Source organism: Notechis scutatus, chromosome 2 (genome assembly GCF_049901735.1).
Source record: "Notechis scutatus isolate UNSWTSFEM ecotype Mainland chromosome 2, rNotScu1.2, whole genome shotgun sequence".
Lineage (NCBI taxonomy): Eukaryota > Metazoa > Chordata > Lepidosauria > Squamata > Elapidae > Notechis > Notechis scutatus.
The window spans coordinates 56,601,986-56,623,600 of record NC_142010.1 but is presented as its reverse complement, the minus strand read 5'-3'; the positions used below and the strand labels follow the sequence as shown (position 1 = coordinate 56,623,600).

General features: G+C 36.5%; 1 protein-coding gene across 9 annotated transcripts in view; it reads right to left on the bottom strand.

The window, feature by feature from the left end:
• Positions 1-8,557: 8,557 nt before the first annotated feature.
• WNK2 (WNK lysine deficient protein kinase 2) overlaps positions 8,558-21,615 on the bottom strand; it is a 108,568-nt gene continuing 95,510 nt past the window's right edge. For 7 of the 9 annotated variants that reach the window (XM_087954793.1, XM_087954796.1, XM_087954797.1 and 4 more), the window contains one exon: positions 15,681-19,387. In XM_087954793.1, the coding sequence (XP_087810919.1) occupies positions 19,073-19,387 (315 nt within the window). In that variant the 3' untranslated portion in view covers positions 15,681-19,072. Of the gene's footprint in view, positions 8,816-15,680; positions 19,388-21,615 lie in introns of those variants that run through there. The other 2 variants (XM_087954798.1, XM_087954799.1) reach the window with 2 other exon arrangements.

Sequence of the window (21,615 nt, the reverse complement as noted above, 5' to 3'; positions counted from 1 at the left end):
TTAAATATCATACTTCTATGGGAACAATTATACACTTTCCATAGTTAATTCCCCCCCCCCCTCTTCACTTATCTTTTATAAAACATTGACTAATTAAAATGTTCCTGTTCCTTCCTAATTCAATTTTCTCATTTATTTTATTTCATTTACTTTATTCACAAACATTTCACTAAATTACACCAACTATTTTATCCCTCATTCTAGTCATATGTTGTTTCCAATTTTCTAAAGTTATTTCTATTACAAATATAACAATACAATCTTATGTACCTTTACAGAGTCCCTTTTTCAGTTAGATTTTCACCCATTATCTCTAAATAGGTCCTGTTTCTTTATATCTTGCTCCGGACCTTTGTAACTTCTTTTCCTTTCCTTCTTCCCTCTCTTCTTCTCTCTCCCCCTTTTACCCCTTTGTCTATCTACCTCTATTTCCCTCTTCTGTATTCCCCTTTTTCTGTTGCTTCCCAGTATTATTCTTATTTTTCAAATTATTTTTCTTTTCTTTGGTTGTTTTTTTAAGTCTTAAATTCTCCATCCTCTTTCCTCCCTTTCCTTTTTCTTCCCCACATAGAGTTACTTGTTCATTAAAGATGGCTTCTTCTTTGTCCCAGTCTTCTTGTTTTGCAGACGTTTCTTGTTGTTTCTCATAGTTCCAAATCTCCATTTCTAAGAATTGAAAAACGAAGCCAAAAGAACCCCTCCCTTCTTGTGCATCTTCTTTGTACTTTTTAAGTTCCATTTTCAATTCATCCAAAAGTGACGCCATTGTAGAAATTTTTAAACAACCACCCGATTGATTTTAGTCATTCAAATATAATAACCAAAAATCCAAAAGTCACCAAGTAATCCAAATACACGCAAGCTGTTTCTCTTTGCTCTTTCTTTTTTTTCCACTTTCTCTTCCTGGGTTACTATTTAGTTGCAAAGTTACAGTTAAAATGTATCTTTTAGAAGTCTTATTGAAATTTTACTTTAGATTCTTTTAAAGTCCAGGCAGTCTCCTCCCTCTTCCAGATCCTGCCCTTATTCTTTTTCTCTCCCTTCCTGCTTATAGAAGAAAAAGTTTTTAATGTCCAGAAATCTTTATTGTCCCTTTGGCATTTAGTTGTATTTTCAGTTTAATTGCCTATTGATGCCAAAGCGGATTTTTCCAATTTCTTAGTCTCTTAGTTGTCAATATAAGGAAGGAGAGAGAAGAAAACAAAAGCCAAACCTTTCCCTTTTCACTTTCTTTCGCTGCTTCTGACTCTTCTTTGGGAGCGATGTTATTTCTTGTAAAATTTAAATTCTAGGGTACCTTAGTTGTTGCTTTTTCAACTTAGCCCAGTCAACCAAAACTTTCACTTCTTATCTTCCTCCTGCACGTTCTTTTCCGGTTGAGTTCTTCTTTGAGGTGGCCATTTCTGACCACCACTCCTACCGCCTTCGGGAAAGGGAGTAATGGCCAGCTGAGGAGGAGAGATGCGGTTCTCCTCAACCCTGCTGGCGGTCTCCCCCCTCTTCACCACCTCTACAGGGTGGCTTAGCCCCAAAACCAGCCGGCTCAGGGCGCTCCAGCGGCGAGCCCAGGCAGAAACCGTGCACGATCGCGGATTCCTATCTGTCACCGAAGCCCTTCAAACTGGAAGTCTCCTGTACAGCTTTCTAAAGTTAGATAATAAAAAACATCAACTCTTGCCCTCATTAATGCAGCCAACTTCTTTATGACTTAGCCTAATGTGATTGTCAAGCTAGAAGGTAGCATCTTCAAGCTTGGCTGATCTAGAAAAACTAAGCAGAATCTGATTTAATACTTAAATTAGGAGGCCACTGGAAGATTTGAAGGAAAAAAAGGTTGAAAGAAAATTTGGAACATTTGTCACTATATATACTGGCAACGGTGAGAATCTTACATGCATAAAGATGGAAAGATACATTCATTCCCACAATGGGAGAATGGAAGGTAAAGGTGGTGTAATTGGAAGAGATGGCAAAACTGATTGTTTCGGTTAAACAGAAGAATTTATTTAGTTTTGTTTCTACTTGGAAATCGCTCCTGAACCTTTTGCTCAAAACTCACAAAAATTAAACTTTGATTTTAGGTTTCAGTGATGTGATTGGTTTTTTTTATTTTAAGAAATGTCTTGAAATGTTGAAAAATGCAAAGCAAAAGATTGAGGTTATAATTCTTTTTTGTTTTTGTTTTGTTTGTCTTTTTTGCTTTTGTTTTTTGTATTCAATTGCACCAAAAAAAAGAAGTCACTTTTTTTCGTTTCTCTTTTGCACTCCTATTTTTCCTTTTCTTAGCTTTCTAAATGTTGTTTTGTTTTGTATTTTCATCTTATAATAAACTTTAATAAAAAAAGAGGCCACTGGAAAATCCCAGAGTTTCAGACAAGATTAGGAAATAAAAAACTAACTTGAAGCAGAATGAGGTAGAAAACATACTTGAGGAGGAAAGCAACCAAATAATTACACAGATGTATCCATGAAATCAATCAGAGATAACCTTGACTTAAGGATTTTTTTTCTTTTTAATGAACAAACCTGCCTATTTTGTTGCATTATACACTTGACCAGTAGGGGTTGTTCAGTTTACTTCCTGGCTTAATGCTATGAAACAGACCTATGTGTTTTATGTTCAGACTGCTGCTAGCTGGCAGTGTTAGTTGAAATAACAGTATTATGCACAAAGGCATTCTAAACTGGAAGCCATGGAGCCTGAGTAATTCATCTGTTTCTTCGCCACAAAACTGAATTAGCACTTGATAAAATTACTGTCGAAATTTTATTAGACAAACTGTTGGCAAGTTATAGGTCATGCAAAACATGCTATTTTTAGATAAAAATTATATTTGATAGCTGCCAAATGCCATGGTACTAATTCCTGCTAATATACAGATGCTATTACAGTAGCATGATCTTGCTTAGAACAGTAAAACAGATGTAACAGAAGGATGAAACATAATAGTTGGCACCTCCTCACAATCACACATAAGGGCACAGGTGTGGCAGAAGCCACATAAGTACCACACAAAGGCATTTCTATGTCATGAATATGGGGACTGTACCTAAGGACTGAACACAGACAAAAACAGCATCTTGCTAAAGCATCTGCTATTGTGTTCTTGAGTGTAAAACCAAAACATTGTGTGTGCCTGTGAAAGGGAGCCCTTCTTGGTTTTTTTCATGGTTTTCTTCGTTGATAAGAGGTAGGCTTGTAAGAAAAGGCAACATGAAGGTGAAGATGCTCATCAGTCTATCTCAATGTCTAGCAGTTGCATTTCTGCAGGTTTCTTCACAGCATAGTGAAAATTGTTTGCTATATGATGTTTCTCGCAACTTCTGTCTTTAGCCTATGGGAATCTTCCACCTGAGTCCTTTTTGTGGTTGAGGGGTGCTTCAAGTCAGTCTGACTCTTGAGGACTGTCTGAAAGAATCCATGCGATTTTCTTGGCAAGATGTCAGAAGTGGTTTGCCCTTGTTTCTTTCCTAGGGCTGAGAGAGAGTACTTGGACCAAGGTTACCCAGCTGGCTTTCTTCCTAAGATGGAACTAAAATTCTCAATGTCCTGGTTTCTAGCCAAGCATTTTCACTTTCAAATAGCCTTCATAGTCAATGCCTCTAGTTGTGTTTGATTCCTGTTTATCACATCCCAAGCCAAGCGAGCCTTTCCCAGCTAGGAAAAATGGGGGCTTTAATCCAATAATCAGAAAGGGTCTCTGTGGGACAACCAGATTTTTAACAGCCTTGATAATCATATATCTCCACGTCAACAATGCTGTATTAAGGACTCATGTCTCAACAACTCAGAGTTTACCTCTGAATCAATATGTTTAGACTTACACTTTCAGCGTGAAGCTGACATAGGAAAGACACAGTTCCACAGGGCATAAACCAACCAATAATAATTGCACCATGCCTTTTTCCACTCCAGCTCCACGTTATTAGATGTCACTATATTGGAGATGAAGGAAAACACAGATTAATGGCAATGATAAAAGTGAGATAAATCACTTGTTAGGGAAAAGCAGCACATGGTCCTGTTAAGAAGAATTCTAATTAGAGCAGGCCTGACGGGAAGGAGATTGCTGTGATCTTTGAGTAACCAAAGCGTGGGAAATGCAACTCATTAACTGACAAGAAGCCATTTAGCATGCATACCTTGGGAGGAAAAAAAAGATTGGTGGCCAGATCCCTTTATTTGAGAGCCTCCGGGGGAATCTCAAAAAGATTCTCATTTACAAAATCATCTGTGGATTCTACCAAGCCACCTAAGTAGCAACACTTATTTGGAAGTTTTTAAAAGAGGGCTGCAGTATCAGTATCGTTTACAGAGGGCCCTGTTTCTGAAACTTGTGACGTCAGAATTGATTAGTGGCCATTCACACATAGTCTGATCATGCATTCAGATCACCACTCTCAGAACAAGCAAAACCTTTCATGTCAGATTGGGGATGAAAGCCTTAAATTTCCATTCCGGCTTGGTAGGGATCCTGTTATATCCAGGGAATAGGAAAACTGGAAAAAAAAATGGATCATGTTTCTATTGCTCTTTCTAGCAAGGCATTTATGTTTTGACAATAGAATTACAGCTGCAGAGGACTCTGCCAACCTTAGCTTATTAGAGAGAAAATTAAAGAGATAGGAAATATATTTCTTGCTCACAGCCTGGAAGCAATGGTGTCCCTTAGGGAAACACTGTTGGAAGTCAGTCCTGACTCAGTGGGTGGCTTCCCTGATTTAAAAATAGAGAACTGAAGGCCCATCTCTGTCTTCTGCAATATAACCCATATTTTGCTCACAATCCCTGAAAAATATGGTCCCCATTTTAAAATATTGAAGAAAGTATTTTCACTCTTTCATGAAGACTGCCCTTTATTTTGTTCCTAATAACTATGCAATCCCCCAAAGATTCCCTTGGATGCAAAGCAATATGCACATAATTATGCTTAATATAGAGAAGGCTGAAGGTAGCTTTCCAGGCAAAATAAATATCCACAAGAAGACTGAAGAGGCAGAATTCATGAAACTGCAGAAACCAACGATGCATCTCAAAGTAATAAAAATTCTACTTTTCAGTAGGCCAAGGTTCTTAGTTATAGCAGAATAATTTGAACAATTTCTGAAATGAGATGGATGATCTTTTGATTTGTTCCACTACAACACTGAAGATTGGTGAACCAATGGACCTTCTGGCAGTAGCCCAGTGTTTAATGGCACAAGCAGCTCTGGTTTAGAATCCCTTGTCGAATAGAAATTAACTTAGGGCTGGTTTCCAAAAACCTGGCACTTTCCAGATGTGTTTGGAATAAAAATCTCAGAATTCCCAGGCACCATGGCCAAAAGATACATAATTTGAAGACAGAATTCTTTAAATTGTAATCTGGAGGGTACCAGATTGAAGAAGGCTGCACAAGGTTGTAGCTAAAGTTGAAATAATTGTAATTTTCTATAGAAAACTTAGATCAATATATAACGCTTGGTTTCTTTAAAAATATCTCTTTTTAAATTCCATAACTAAAGTATCTTCCAGATCAAGATTTTTTTTCATCTCCTGCTATAAGATTAGAGCAGAGAAGATGGGAACAAGCAGCTGCCAGACAAGTGATGGCCATTGTATAAACTTATAACAATGGCTTGGCTTCAAGTTCACAAAGCCCTGTGCTAAGTATTCATTAACTCAGAATGGTGGGAAAGAGACTTAAATTTAAACTCTTGGAGACATATATAAGTCCCACACATTTTTGCACTGGTTTAATTCTCATCCGCAGTAAAGATTCTATCCTAGGCAAGTAATGCCTGATAATCTTTTGCCCAGACAAGCTAAAAAGTTGAGCTATGGATAAAGCTATGGTCAGTAATTTATTGTTAAGTCCTAGTTGGAGAAGCTTAACTTCTGCACTGCCCAATTTCTCCAGAAGAGCTTAACCTCTGCACTACCCATACCCCACAGGATGCTCATAGAGAAAGGGGCATTCACTATACTGTTGAAATTGCTCTGATAATCAACAGATGCAATTGAATGTCCTCCTGTTGAAAATAATGCCTCAGAGATCAGGAAATCCTTAGTTGGCACTCCTTGTGAAGTCAGTCATCCCGCTATTATTCATATTTGAAAGGTCATAGCATTTCCATTTCCCTGTGATATACATTATCACAATGGGTATCTTAAAAATGTAGTCCAGTGGGTCTAAAATGGATTCACATTGAGGTTCACACTTGTCATTTATGAGAGAGCAAGACTCTTTCCTTCTCCCAGCTTATCAGGCTAACCAAATGGCATGTCTGTGATAGGTTCTCTGGATGTTATATGGGCATCACTTTTTCCATGAACTCAGAAACCAAACATTTTGATTGGGTGCCAGCCACCAGCAGAACAACGATAAGGAATGCAGCTTGTTTCAAAAGCAAGTCTCCCTTTCAGCTCTCCAGAAGAGAGCATTTTTTTTTGAAAACCAGTGCTTGCCATTCCAGGAATATCTTCTGATAGGCAATTAAAAGCTTGGTGAATTTAGCATACGTTAGGATCAGTTAGGTCAATGAAATATCGTGGCAGTGTTTTTTATTTGATTTTCTTTCTTTCTTTCTCTTGAATGCTTAGAAAGTGTGAATCTAAAATTTGGTATTAGAACAACAGGGAACTGAAAATAGACTGCTTCTTCTTTTAATCTGAGTTTATGCACTCAATGAATAAGAAAGCAAAGTTGCTTGCAGAGTCTGTGGCTTCCAATAGAATACTGCAGCCATGACAACAAGAAAGCATGACTGAATCACCATGACAAAGAACCTAAGAAAACTGATCTGGTGCTGTTATGAAACAAAAGCAAAAACATTAACAAATCAAAGTTTGGAACAACTTAGAAAATAAACCTTTGAAGTAGCAAACAATAATTTAACTACCTAAAGATTTGTCTGTTCGGCCTAAAAGTGAATGAAAACAAAGTAGATGTTCTTAATATGAAATGAATTCTTTTTATATTGGAAGGAGCCATGATTTGTATCAAACTGAATTCCATTAAGGAACACTATTTTCCAGGAATACTGAGATGAGAATTTCAATGTACAACAGTATAATTTCATTATATTGACATTTTTTTTTACAATATTATATTATTGCTGGTATCTCTTAACTTTCTATGTTAATGAAATCCATATATTATCTTGATTGTGTTGGACTTTAATAGCTTTTAAAAACGTTTGTACTTCTGTGTGAATCTGGTAGGAATGCTGCAGTGTCATTTTATTTTTACCGGTGTATGCCAGAGAGAAGTTTGAAATAACATCCTTTATTTGGCACTTCGTCACAACTAGACATGTCTGTGCCTTACAACATTTCCCTCATATATCTCTTCAAATTAGATACCTGAATGTATATTTATATATTGTGATATCCAGTAGTGATTGAGATGGGTAACGCCATCATCATCAACTTCTATAATCATTTACATCTTTTGTAGCAAAAAGAGTCTTCCAATCTTGAATGTAATGGAAATCCTTTTGTTGTTCTTATTGTAATCAAAACATTTGCTAAGAGAGACTGATTAGAGAGAAGAGAGATTGTTGAGGATTGGACAGAGATAGGCTAAAATCTCTGCCTACTCTGAGCTGAGGGACTGAGGTTCAAAGTCACCAGCTAGAAGCCATGATGTTGTGGTTTCTGGCTCCCTGCATTTAAACAACTTCACCAATGGGTATCTCATGTATTTAGTCGGGCTGTATATTTAGATGACTGCATGTTTTTTTTAAATACAGACCAATGGTTTTGTTCTTTTGCTTTCTTTTTTAAAACTTTTTTTTCAGAAACCTGGGAGGTCAAGGGGATTCTAATGCAGCTGCTTTAAGATGCCCATTAACTTTAACAAATTTACTTCTCAAAGTAGAGGCATCTTATTTCAGGTTTATACAAAGCCTGAAGAAAGCATCTCACTGGCAGACTGCTCAATCAGTACTCAAAATCCAAAACAATGCTTCCAAATCAATTTTGAAGGGTGCATAATCCTAAGATTTATTAGGAACCAGACCTTTAGGCAAATTCTTTATTTTTCTTGGAATTAACTGTGGTATGCCATGGAAACCACTTTGTTGACCCAGCAAATAGTCTGCCAGTGGGATGACACTTAGTTGCCAGTTTTTCTAAAACTCCAATAACAGTCTCTACTATCATATTTGTTAGAATAGCATTACAATCGTGGTGATGGTGGAAAATGTGGCACGTCAGGGACGATTTTCTCTGATGTCACAGAATTGGACTGTCTTTATTACTGCTCCCACAATTCCAAGCAGCAATAGTGAATGCCAATCTTTGCTTTTTTTAAAAAACTGTTGGTAATGGTTAATTGTCCTGATAGCCAAATCCTCTCACATCCTCAATAAGACAGCATTGCTCTTCTCATTAACTGAATGCTGTTAGCACTTTCACAAAAGGAACATTATTTGTTTCTATAATGGAACTGAAACATTTTCTGACTGAAGCAGATTACAGTGTGGTTAATCTGACAGTGTGGAATAATTATGTAGTTGTTCATGTGAATTAATGTTAATCAAAAGAAACAGTGAATTATTTGGAAAGTAAAGCTTTCTTCTCAAAATAAGTATAGTTTATTTTTTGCATAATGTTTGAATTTCCACATTTAAATTTAAAAACATTAGAAAGAGGCTACAAAATTGAATCGAAATGAATAGGTGGGCATGGTATACAGGATTTTTGCACACAACATCAATTCCAGGGATTTTTTTCCCCCTTTTTCTTTCAGTGAAATAAAATTTTGTGGATTTTTCCTCCTATTGGTGAATTTAGCCATGTATCAGTTAATAGTATTCTCTTCCTCAGAATCTAAAAGATAAACAGAAACAAAAAAAAGATTACTAACAATGATTATATACATTCATACAGAAAAAGGAAGAAAACTAAGCTTCATCCAAGCTATGAGAAGCACATCCATTTGTGCCATGCTGAAAATTCCATAAATGTCATTCTTTTTCACCCAAAAAAGTCTTTGGCTGATTTAAGCAAAGCAAAGACCTGCAAAGCATGAGATCATTAAGTATAAGCATCGTTATGCACTTTTAATTTTATTTTCTCCGGATATGAATATGGATGGAGTTCACGAAATCCCAAAGAAATTGGGAGAGAAAAATGGCTGAACGCAGCAAGTTGTAGCAAGCAAATCACAGTTTGATTTCATTTTTAAAATGAAAACAAGGCAATAAAATGAAATCAAATATTAATTGCACCAATCCCAGATTCAGTCACAGAGTTCTCGGGATGAAGCAAAATGTCTGAATGACTTAAACATGACCTTATATGAAACTCTGTGAAGCAATAGATGGAACAATTTCTTTCTTTTCAAATAGGCCAGTCCTAGATTGGACAGGTCTGTACTTTTTTTTTTTTAGGAAAACAGGTATGGACAGTGCAGAGTTGCAGTGGCATGATATAAATAATATAAAAAGAAGAACCTCAGTTCCTGAGCTTTGTTGCCCAAGTGTGTTCTCTTTTACACAGGGCAGTTCTTTATCTGGAGAACAACCACAATATGGTCAGTTCAGTTCATAGGTTACCATCTTTCTTACTATTAGGCAGAACAGTCTAAGTAACATACTGTATATACAAAAACATTGCCGCTTGAAGAGACATCTTGTTTTGTATTGGTTTGTTTAAAAAGTCCTCCAGTTATTTAAATCAACATTTCATGGTTGGGCATGCGGAAAAAGTGTAGCATTTTTCAGTATTCTTCAGCTCCACAGCACCTCCTGACAGGCCTTCTGCTTATTCCAAGCAGCCTCCATTTTGTAGGATTTCTAGTCCTTGGAAAGAGCAGGTAGCAGAGGCTTCTGAGAAACCGTAGAGGGGGAAACCTACATTTTTTCCATGATAAAATTTATCATTTTGGAATGATAAAATATATGTTAGAAAGTATGAAATGGTGTTATCTAGGTTGTTTTGGGTATATAGGAATGTAAGAAATATTGCTGGGCAATATATATTGCACATTAGGCTCCAGTGGATGGTGATCATGGAAGAATTAAGGTTTTGTGAAAACACTGCACAACAGTCTGAATGAATGTGAAAAAAAAAATTCTGCTAGGTAACAGTAAGGAGTAAATGAAAAGACAAACTGTGTGGGGTCGTTTGAAGATCCAAGGCTGTTCATTGAGTGTCTGCTTAGAAAAACATTTGTTTCGATTATAGATTAATCCATAATCCGTATGGATTAAGCATAAATCTCTTCACAGATACACATGGTAGATGAGAGGCAGATGAGAGATGACAGACCTCTCCTTGAGACTATCAAAAGTGGATCTTAAAGAAAAATGGACATGGAAGAAAAAGAAGAAAGTGAAAGAGATTGGGGTGAAAATTGCAGGAAGAAATACAAATACTGTATAGAAGGTAGAAAGTAGATGTAGAGAAAGAAGTGGAAACTGCTCTGAACAGTGTGAAAAGATTTATGTTAGAGTGCCACAGAAGTCTGATGTTATACCAATAAGAAATATAAAAAAATCAAAAAGTATGTTTGGTAGAATGATGAAGTAGAGGTTGTGGATAAGAAAAATTGCATATAAGAGAAAGTTTTCTGCATAATAGTGTATATGGGGAGAAAAAAATAGTTTTACAGAGTCAATTTGATGAAAATAAACCTTTATTTCAGAAAGTGGAAGAGCTAAGTAAGGAGAATGAATTGAATTTAAAAATAAAAGTGAGATGATTTGGGATGATAAAGAGAAGAATTCATACGAACGCTATACAATTTAAGTGTTGAAGATAAATGATGAAAAGGAAGTCATTAATACTATGAGAATTCAAAAATAATAAAGCTACAGATGTAGATGGTCTAATGGGAACAAAGTTAAAATATGTATTTGTTAGTGGTTGTGCAGTGTATTTAACATGTGGGAAGATTGCCTCTGTCTCTGATAATAGGAAGAATGATGTTGCTCTTCTCCTAAATTAAGGCTCCAGTGGGGTACAATAGTCAAGTATGCCTGGGAAAGTCTTTGCAGAATTCTGATAAAATAATTAGAAGATGCAATCATTAACAAAATTATGGGGATTTGAAAATAGCCTGGTGTTGTGGAAAAGAAATGTTTGTACTTCAGCAGGACATTGAGAAGTGTACAAATATAAGAAACTTTACTGTGAATTTGTTTTAAAGAAAGTACATTATAAAATGAATTATGGAGAAGGGTATTTTTTTAATGAATATGGAGTGGAAAGTTGTTACTGACTATGTTAAGAGTTGGTGCATGATGGAGGTAAATTATGTATGAGATTAAATGGAATGTGGAGAGAATGGTTTCAGCACTGAGAAGAAATGTATGATGCTGCCTCAGTTGTTAATGTATTTGTGCATACTATGTAAGGAATGCTTGTGGTATTATTAATGGTGTGTTGGTTAAAAACTTAAACACACACACACACACACACACACTGCTGTATGCTGATTGTACCACATTGCTGGCTCAGAATGCACTGAGGAGTATTTGAAAATGTATGCATCCAAGTGAATAGTGAACAAGCTCTTTGTGTGTGTACAAGAAAAAAATCTAAAACAAAATATGAATTTAGGTAACTGTATGGTATAAAGTTTTTGCTATGTTTCTTTTTTATAGTAGGCTTTTTATGTCTTTCACTTAGTATTTGTTGCTCTTCTTTTGTATTTTAGTTATGCTGCAAAACAAGGGACTTACAAGTAAATGACATGGTGATTATGTATGTTCACAAAATGACTTTTTAAATAAACTGTCAGGCAATATCAAGAAAATCCCGTGACTTTTAAAAAGGTAAAGTTAAGGTCAGCTCCTGAACATTTCCAATTTTAGGCTAGTAGATGTAGAAAAAACCCTGGATTTCCACAAAGAAATACAAAAAAATCAAGTTGTGCTTTGACTAATAATTGCCAGGATACTTATAATCTAGTTCTAATACTCCTAAATTTAATAGAATATTCTGCACAATACTAAAGGTGCAATTCCTTCCCCACTTAATAACAGTGTGCTTCTCCAGTGAAGAAATACAGTACTTTCAAAGGTTTTAAATAGACAATATTCTTTCATTTCAATAAGTATGCATTGATTTAAAGAGTTAATTGATATTAATATCCTGAAATACACATTTTCTCAGGAAAGCTAGTATAGAAATACTACTTTTAAAGTGTAAATGCCAATCAGTTCTAAGTACCTGTTTTTTTCAAGGTTGTATGGTTATCAAATTGTCCAGAATGGCATGAGTGACCCATCCATTCCATGTTTTTGTCAAAATAGACTGACATTATGCACTTGCAGACAAATCATGGATTAGCACATAAGCAAGCAATCTTGTTTTCCCATTGCACAGTCATGCTGAGTGAATTACAGGCACATATTACTGTCAGACTTCTATGCTCACTTCCAGGGGAATAAGCCCCACTAGCCTGACACCTGAGTAAACCCCCGAGAAAGAATTGTGTGGTCCAGTATCTAAACCAAAAGAGAATTGTAAACACTTGACTAAACACTTGACTAGCAATAGCACTTAGACTGTATATACTGCTTCACAGTGCTTTCCAGCCCTCTCTAAGCAGTTTATAGCATCAGCATATTGCCCCCAACAATCTGTGTCCTCATTTTACCAACCTTGGAAGGATGGAAGGATGAGTCAACCTTGAGCCAGTGAGACTCAAACTGCCAAACTGCTGGCAGCCGGCAGTCGAAGACATAGTGATGTAGACTGGAAATCAGATCAGCAGAGATATCGAATTTGTTGATAGCCATGCCATTTCCAAAGCCCCATAAAGGGTGGATATGGATCTTATTTTGGGGGAGATTATTGCCGGTGGTCTAAGGTAGGTTCATCCAAATTCTCCAATTTTCTTCTTGTGTTTCAACTCCCATGTCCTATTCCCAGCCATTCTAGGGAATTTGTTCATGGGTGGAGAAACCTGAAGAGGACGGGAGGCCAGGAAAATCCTGAATTAGATTTACTCCTAAAACCAAGCCTAGGCTTTCTAGAAAATCTTTATGGTGATATTGTGGACAGGCCTTGAAAGGTAGGACAATATTTTCACCACAAACATTACACATCCAACATACTGAAGGTTAAGTGTAATAAGTACTTAAGGCCGACTTCTTTCTTAGCATCTTCTGGTAGACATACTAGATTAGCACTAATGATGCTGCCTAGTTTAATAATGAACATCTACAAGAAAACAACCAATCCCTTAGTGGTTTGCAAACAAAATCACCACCTACTGTACTCAGAAAGAACAAACTCTGCCCCATATTAAACCGTATGTTTTAAATGTAGAATTTAAATTGATCCCTACAATATTTAACTGCCCTTTCATTGTTGCCTGTTCATGTCCTAATTTTTAAAATTGCAGCTGTAATAAGTTTTCATTCCTTTTCTTGGACAAGAAGAAAAGATACAACTCAGTGGTGTATATAAAGTGGTACAAACATTTCAGACATTACATGGAAACCAGGAAAAGCATTACTTTGTGCACTTTCCCACAATGTGCAAATAGACATATTTTTTTTTCCTATTAAAAATACTGCAGTGGAACAAGTTGCCATTTACGCAGGACTGTTTATTGATGCTGTACCGTCACCCAGTTTTAACCATAGTCAAAAGAGACAGAACATTAATCTTTATATAAAGCTTTTTTTCAATGAAAAATTAACATATCCAACTTTTTGATAATAATTTTCAGTTGTAGATAAATATTCAGGCTACAAACTCCTCTAATGCTTGATGTGTTCTGTGCATGACACAATCAAACTTTTCCGAACTTTCAGAATCCCAGCTACTTTCAGAATTCATGGAAAAAAGGATCTTTAAAACAAAAAACAAAACAGCAATATATACTAACTAATCAGGAACCAAGTGAAAGCAGTAAAAACATTTTTGTTTGTTTGTGTGGATGTGTGAGTGTGCATTTTTTAAATAGTTTTTCTCAGAGATTAAGTTACTTTTGAAGTTAATTTATTCACCATATATTTTGGGAATCTATTAGACTTGGGTGAAAAAAATAATGTAAATTGTTTCAACCTCTGCAATAAAATTAGTTTTACTTTCTTACTTATATATATAAAATTAATTTGCACACAGTCTTGAATGAGAAAGAATGGTTTAATCTTGAAAGAATGGTTTACTTTAGATTATAAAAAGAATCCCCAATAAAAATAAAGGGTAGACAAACTAAATTAATATATTGAAGGCAGTATTTCTAGAATGTAGAAGTTAAGCTGGATAATTTAGAAATTAATTCTATTCTCAACCCCAAATGATCGTGAAATTTTACAATTAAGAGGAAGCTAGCTTATTGTTCAAGGTTTTTTCATTAGAAATGTGTAGAAACTTCACAGTTTGAGGTAATATATCTGAATACCAAATGCTGGGAACAGAATGGGGACACTCTTGTCTTATTTCTTGTTTTTCAATAATGTGCAGGTAGTCTGATTTACAACCACAATTGAGTTCAAAATTTCTGTTGCTAAGCAAGACAGCTGATGTGAATTTTGCCCAATTTTCATGACCTTTCTTACCACAATTGTTAACTCAATCACTGTAGTTGTTAAGTTAGTAACACAGTTGCTAAGTGAATCTGGTTCCCAATTGACTTTGCTTGTCAGAAGGTTACAAATAGTGGTCATATGATCCTGGGACACTGCAACCTTCATAAATACAGGCCAGTTCTCAAGTGACTGAATTTTGATCACATGACCATTGGGGTGCTGCAATAGTTATAAGAGTGAAAAATGGTCATACGTCAGTTTTCTCAATGTCATTGTAACTCCGGGCACTAAGTGAATGGTTGTAAGGCAAGGACTACCTCTATGTCGGGTTAGAAAGACTCTTGATTTCAGGCAATAAGATGCCTGTTCAAGCCCATCCTTCCTTCTGGATACTATGATTTTGTTGCGTCTACATCAATGAAACTATTTTCAAAAGAGTTAATGAAATGTAGCAGAAATTCTGCTAAATTCTACCTGTAGTAGAAATTTGGGTGTATAATAAAAAAGAAAGCGAGAGCATGTTATGAATAAAGATAAGGACCCATCTAGGAATTTTCAGTTACATATACTTATGGTATTAATTTTCAGACATTATCATATTTTGTGGTAATGTGAAGAGATAATGTACTTGCAAATACTTCTGTGTCAATATGAGAATTAGCTAAATTGTATCTATTAGTCCTTTATGCAGCATTTCACTGTCATTCATTCAGAGATACAAAACTGAATAGACTGGTTCAATTTTCAATGTGCCAAACAGCAGCCTACATTGCAAGTTTTCTGCTAGTTTCTTTTCTATTTCAATATGCAAAAAGACTGTAGGCAGAGTAAAATATGCTGCTTGGTGGACCAACACATGTTACTTTTGTGATGCTTAAGGTTAATGAGATTGTCAACATGATTTTCCACAAATCCACATATCAAAGCAAGAATCCCATGTTTTTAATGCTGCTTATTACTGCCTTGGGTCTCAGTGCCCTTCATGATGCTTTAAAGGTTACAACTAATTCAGAATCCTTTTTTTTTTAGCAAAATGATTAATTGCTTTCAGTTCATTTGTGCGCCACTGACTTTTTTTTTCCAGGTAATATGAGAAATGCCTCCTTTCTACTCCTGGCCCTGATTTTAAGAATAAGTTGCTGACTATACCCACATGCTAAGTCTATGTAAAAGGCTAAGGCTGAACTGGAGAAAAACAAGGCCTCAACATACATCAAGTGATTATGACCAATGCTTCCGATAAGCCAGCTCCTTATCTGCAGAGTAGAATGTGGGCTACATTTGCAAGGCCTTTCTCAGATAGAATTTTAGCATCTCTTTCAAAGCCATGAAAGCACTTTGAATATGGACTGGATGCTTCTTAATACTAATTAATTTTTTTTGATGCAGTATTACAATCAGGTCTCGCAGCTCTGTAGTTCACACATGCTCAAGTAAGGGCATTTCCTTACTATCAAATTGTAATGTTGAATATATAATTTTATTGTCTTGTTGCCATTGAAGTTGTTTAACCATTCCTGCTCAAGTAGAAAGTTAAGGTTTTTTTCTGACCCCAAGTAAAATTACAGCAGTATGCACTGCAAGCTAGTTACATTTCTGTATTTGAAAAGAGTTGTTTGCTTCTGGAAGTGCAACTGCAGAAAGAACTAATTCAATTCATTTATATTTTTAGACTTTCAGTGTGACATGGCAAAATGTGATATCTGCAAAGGACAACCTCTTAAAGAGATCACATCCAGATTTATAGCAGGGGAATTCAGGGAAGCATTCTTGGGCAGTAGCCCTCTGGCCTGTCATGGGAGCACTCTCCCTTTGGAACCTTTCCATAGCCAGTCCACTCAGCTTTAATACCTGTGGACTTCAACTTCCAGAATTCCTTGGCCAACATGGCTGGCTGAGGAATCCTGGATGCTAAGTCCACTTACCTTAAAGTTGCTGAAGGAACACTGCAATAGTCCATTGCTTTTCAAAATGTGTCAAGATATTCCTGATCTATCTTCCCTTTGAAAGCTGTGCTTCGGCTAATAGAGAAATGGGTTGAAATTTGCATGTAGCCAAATTTTACTTTATGAAGTAAAATCTCATGTATTTTAAAATTTCACTAATGTAAGCCTTATACAATGATGGGTAGTTCTCCAAAATGGAAATAAACAGACACATGAATACACTACCGCTCAATTAAGCTTTGCTCCAAAATTTACTTCTGAAAGGTCACAACTTTTAGGATGAGGCCTATAACTCAGTAATAGAGAACCACCTACTTGGTACCCAGAAGACTTCAAGTTTAATGTTGGCATCTGCCTCTGTTCAAGATCTATGCAACTGATTTAAAATATTATATTGACTGCATTAAAACTATGGAAAATGTGTCATGCTAGTAATCTTTTTGATATGCTGAAATAGCACAACTCTTCCATCTGGTTCATTCCCTATTACATCTTTTTTCTCTTGTTCAACATATATAATCAAAGTTGAAAGGATCATATTTTTTGATGTTATTGTATTGATTTTTGCTAAATAATAAACATCTTTCCATAGCTATTTTCTGTCTAAACTTGGAATACCCCATAGTTATGGACATTATAGAAGTTAATATTGGTAACAAAACTAGTCAATCATGATCAAGCCCTTTTCCATCAAATGTGATTGATGAAAAAATATTGTCTGTAGGTAGAACTTACTTGCTGATTCCATCTTCTGAAATGTTGCTCATTTTGATGCCCGAGGTATCATTGTAAGCATATGCATGAAATATTTCAATTCTAATTCTAGATATCCTACCTATCATTTGATTGCATGAATTGCTTTCAAAATATACCTGTCTCTGATGATGGGGGGAGATGACCTTGAACTGTAAGGAATTGCTCCTTAACAGCTGAAACTTTTAGCAACACATTTTTTTTTCAAGCACAAAAATGTTTATTTTTTTCCTTTTCTTGAATATATACATTCTCTTGGTAGTGAGAGGTTATACCACTGACCATCATATACAAGGGGCTGAAACAGGCTGTACAATAGGCAGTCGTGGCAAATGGGACGTTTCAGTGCAAGCAAAAGGGGGAAGACAGTGAGAAGACATTTTTGGTGTTTATGCTCATAAAGCATACATACATGAATCTAAAATAAAGTCTCAAACAATGTAAAAATACATGTTACAGAGAACAGAAATCTCTTACTGTACATGTATTCTCCCCAGGCAGAAGACTGCGTCAAGTTCTACAAAATTCAATTCTAACAGAATTGACAGCATTGTATTCAATGGTACCAACAAAATATTACAGACAGTTCTCGAGTGCTCAAAGTACAGTAGACTCATACAAAGAACAGATGAGCAGCACCAAACAGCTCCACCCCTTCAGCAGGCAGTTTAAAAATACTGCTGCCATATTGAGAGTGGTAAAGTGCAAGCAGTGTGCCTTCAACTGTGATTACTGTGATTCTGTTAAGTGTGCCATTATATTTGTAGATGGGATTCTTTTCCACCAAAGCAACAAAGACTTGCCAACCTGCAAATAAATAGTGAGTGGCTCTCATGTGCCTTTAGACTGACAGGTGAAGATGCAACTTCTACATACGGTAACATAAAGCGAATGTAAGAAGGAAGGAAGGAAGCGCAAGTCAAAAGCCAATTCCATTTCACGGAGAATACTCTTAAGCATTTGGTGGACAGGCAGATCACATGCAAGGAGACTTCCGTACTTACAAAGATCTTACAATAACTTTGGGCTGTTGTCCTAATGTCAAGAATTATGGTTAAGTATATTTCACACATGAAACATGCAGGGTTTTGTAATGTAATTGAATTAGATTGTTCAGAAGATGGCAAAAAATGTTACAGCTGAATATCAGAGGGGGAAGGACATCTGCCTGCCAAATTTGCTGTTTGAAAGAAAAAGAGAGGTTGCCACTTGCAGCTGCTTTTTCAGAAAGACCACATAACACTTTTCCCCCTCAAACACAGAGATACAACTTACATTCAGACTTCTTCAGTAACAACAAAGTGATCCATTTCATTACGCTTTACTCAAAGGGCTGGAGCCCCAGTCAGAGAGGGGGTTAAAGATTTAAACTACCAAACACACCACTTAACTGTGGGTTAAATTAAAAGCATTTAAAAGGAGAAAATGGTCAAGAATTTCAGATGTAAACTGCCACCATTAAGTTTATACCTTTGTATTTCTGCAAATAAAAAAAGTTAAGCTTTCCCAAGAAGTTTGTAAATAAAGTACACCTTTCAGTTATTGTTGTGATTATTTTAACTTTCCCAGTTTGGACTGAGAAGCTTGAATTCAAGGCACTATACTCCTGTAAGATCAGTACTATTCTCCTACCCATCCATTCAAGTACGTTAGTGTTGAACGTAGCTGTTTCAAACACCAGAGAGGAAACTCAACCGTCTTCAGCAACGAAGGAGAAGGAAGAATTGCCGAAGAGCACACAGATTGGTGGGAAAGCATTCCACTAGGCCAGCCTGAGGGGGGCATGGCTGATGAACTAGTGAGCCTGAATGGGACCAGCAGGGAGAAACAGATTGCCTAGGAGCTAAGCATTGGATGGTTGCCATTTGGAAGTCAGCTACTGAGGTCATTCCAAATTAGGGCCTCTGCAGGGGCACTGGAAACAACTGGAAGCTACTAGGGCAAAGAGCTGGAAACTGTGCAATGCTCTGGCCTCCTCTCATCCCCAGCTGGGTAGTTGGGCCCGACCAGGGCACTCCAAAGAAGGTCGTAGGGAGAACTCCTCCATACTGACCAAGAGACATCACATAAGGTTTGACTGGGCCAGTTAGGAGAGTACCTGGCATAGGCACTGGCTGGGATGGTGGAACTCCAGAAGTTAATGCAGCTGACAGTGGACAAGTCACTGGAACAACACACTTTTTCCCCATTCCTGTTCTTGCTGCATTAACCTATAAAATCAAACATAAGAAAATGTAGCTGTAATTCTTGTTTCCTCTTTTCATAGAAATTATCATTGTCAACCCATCTCTTTCACCCTGTTTGGAGGGGACATGCTGGACATGCTCCCTCCTTTGGTCAAAATGGCCAATGCAGGAATGAACACACAACTCCTTCGCACGGTGGGGCTCTAATCCTTCTCATGTTACCAATATAAACACCAAGGGAGCTCTAGTAGAATACAAAACATTTTTAAGCACGGCAAGACCCCCCCCCCACAAATAATCATTAGTTCTCCCTGCAGGAACTGATAACAAATCAATGTGACAAATCACTGCTTCCTTAAAGCAACATCAACTATGGCTATTTCTCCAGCAGTAGCTGATATTAGCTGGAAAACCTTTTGGCTATGCACATTTTAAAGAGCCAATGGCTAAATTTGGAAAAATAGCCATCTATAACATGTTATAAAATGGAAAGCATGTTTCCAAAGCAACCAATTGTAGTAAGTAGTTAACCCTTTCCCTGCTTCTGTTAAATAACTCTGCAATCATTGTAAAGTCTCTCCCCCTAGGTGTGTTTCCACCCCTTCAATAGACATTTCAATATAGACGCAGGATTCTTCAGTCAGTTTCATATCCAGGCACAGTTAAACCAGATGAAAGAGATTTTGGATCACTGAGAGCAGCTGACATTTTGAGAACTATGAGGTTAAATATAGACCAAAGGATTGCTTGGTCCCTCTGGATCTGCATAGCGGGTTTTAATTACATAAGTGATTTACAACTTTTGACAGTGATTCCATTAAGTTAACACCTACTCCTGAACAAGCTTCCTTTGAGGAAAATCCCAGGTTCTATAAATATGAAATCAGACTGATAATTACACCTAGGGACTGACCATTCTTAAAGCAGAAAAAGCACACAAATACACAGATGAAAGGCAAAATATCTTAGGGAATGGGGGAGTAAAGGTGTCTTCATGCTTGGCAGATTTTCTAGAAGTACAGATAGTCCTCAACTTAAGACCACAATTGAGCCCAAAATTTCCATTGCTAAGCAAGGCAGTATTTGGGGAGCTTTTTTTGGCCACAGTTGCTAAGTGAATCACTGGAATTAAGTGAATTGCGCAGTTTTTAAATGAATCTGGCTGTCCCCGTTGTCTTTGCTTACCGGAAGCCATTTGGGAAGGTTATAAATCATGATCACATCACTCCTGGGACAATGCAACTGTCATAAATACATGTCAGTTGCCAAGTGCCAAATTTTGATCACGTGACTATGGGGATGCTGCAATGGTTGTGAATGTGAAAGCCAATCACAAATCACTTTTTTTCAGTGCTGTTGTAACTTTGAATGGTCACTAAACAAATTGTTGTAAGTCAAGTAGGATCGACTTGTAGGACAGCAGGACCTATAGATCCTATTGAGAATTATTCTCAGGCTAGCAGCCATTTAATTTAGTTCATTCCTAGATCAGACCAACAAGCCAATTCCTGTGCAAAATTACTGTTGTGAAATATTAATCTAAAACATTGTTTATTGGTGTCTTTCTTCTAAAATACTGCATGTTTTTATTCTGGGAATAAAGATAATTTTCTCAAGAAAAGAAGGGGTTAGCTAAGAAAGAAAAAACAGTTCTAATATAGCTGTCCCATCCCAAGATATCAAGTCTTGCAAGTAGAAAAAAGATAAATAATGTATAGCTCCATGACCAACTTTTGCTTTTTTGAGAATACTCCATGATCCAGATAGAGGTTTTAGAAAAGGAAATACGTTTCTGACTAACATTAAGTTGAAGAAGTAAATTAAATTTGCAGAATAATGTGCTATTTTTCTCTCTCAATTCTTTAACAAAGGGAAATACCAACAGTTCTTATCTGAGAAATATTCATTATTGAATATTCAATATTGCAGAATATCAATGTATATAGAAACCCTATCTCTATGTCTGCAGTAAAATATAAAAACAGGGGTGCCACAGAAATGAACACAGTCAGAACTTTTGAAAATAACTGCTACTTCACTACATTTGCTATTTGTGGCCTTGTAAGGTATTTAGAAAAGCTTTTAATGACAGATAAAGTTGTTTTGCAGAATGGATTTGGCTCATGATACTTCATTGAGGCAGATGGCCCTGCCTTTTGTGCCATCACAATTGTTCCTACGAATCTTTTCCCAACCTTGATGCTCATTAGATATATAAACTTTAACCATTTACATTAGCTTAAAACTCTAGT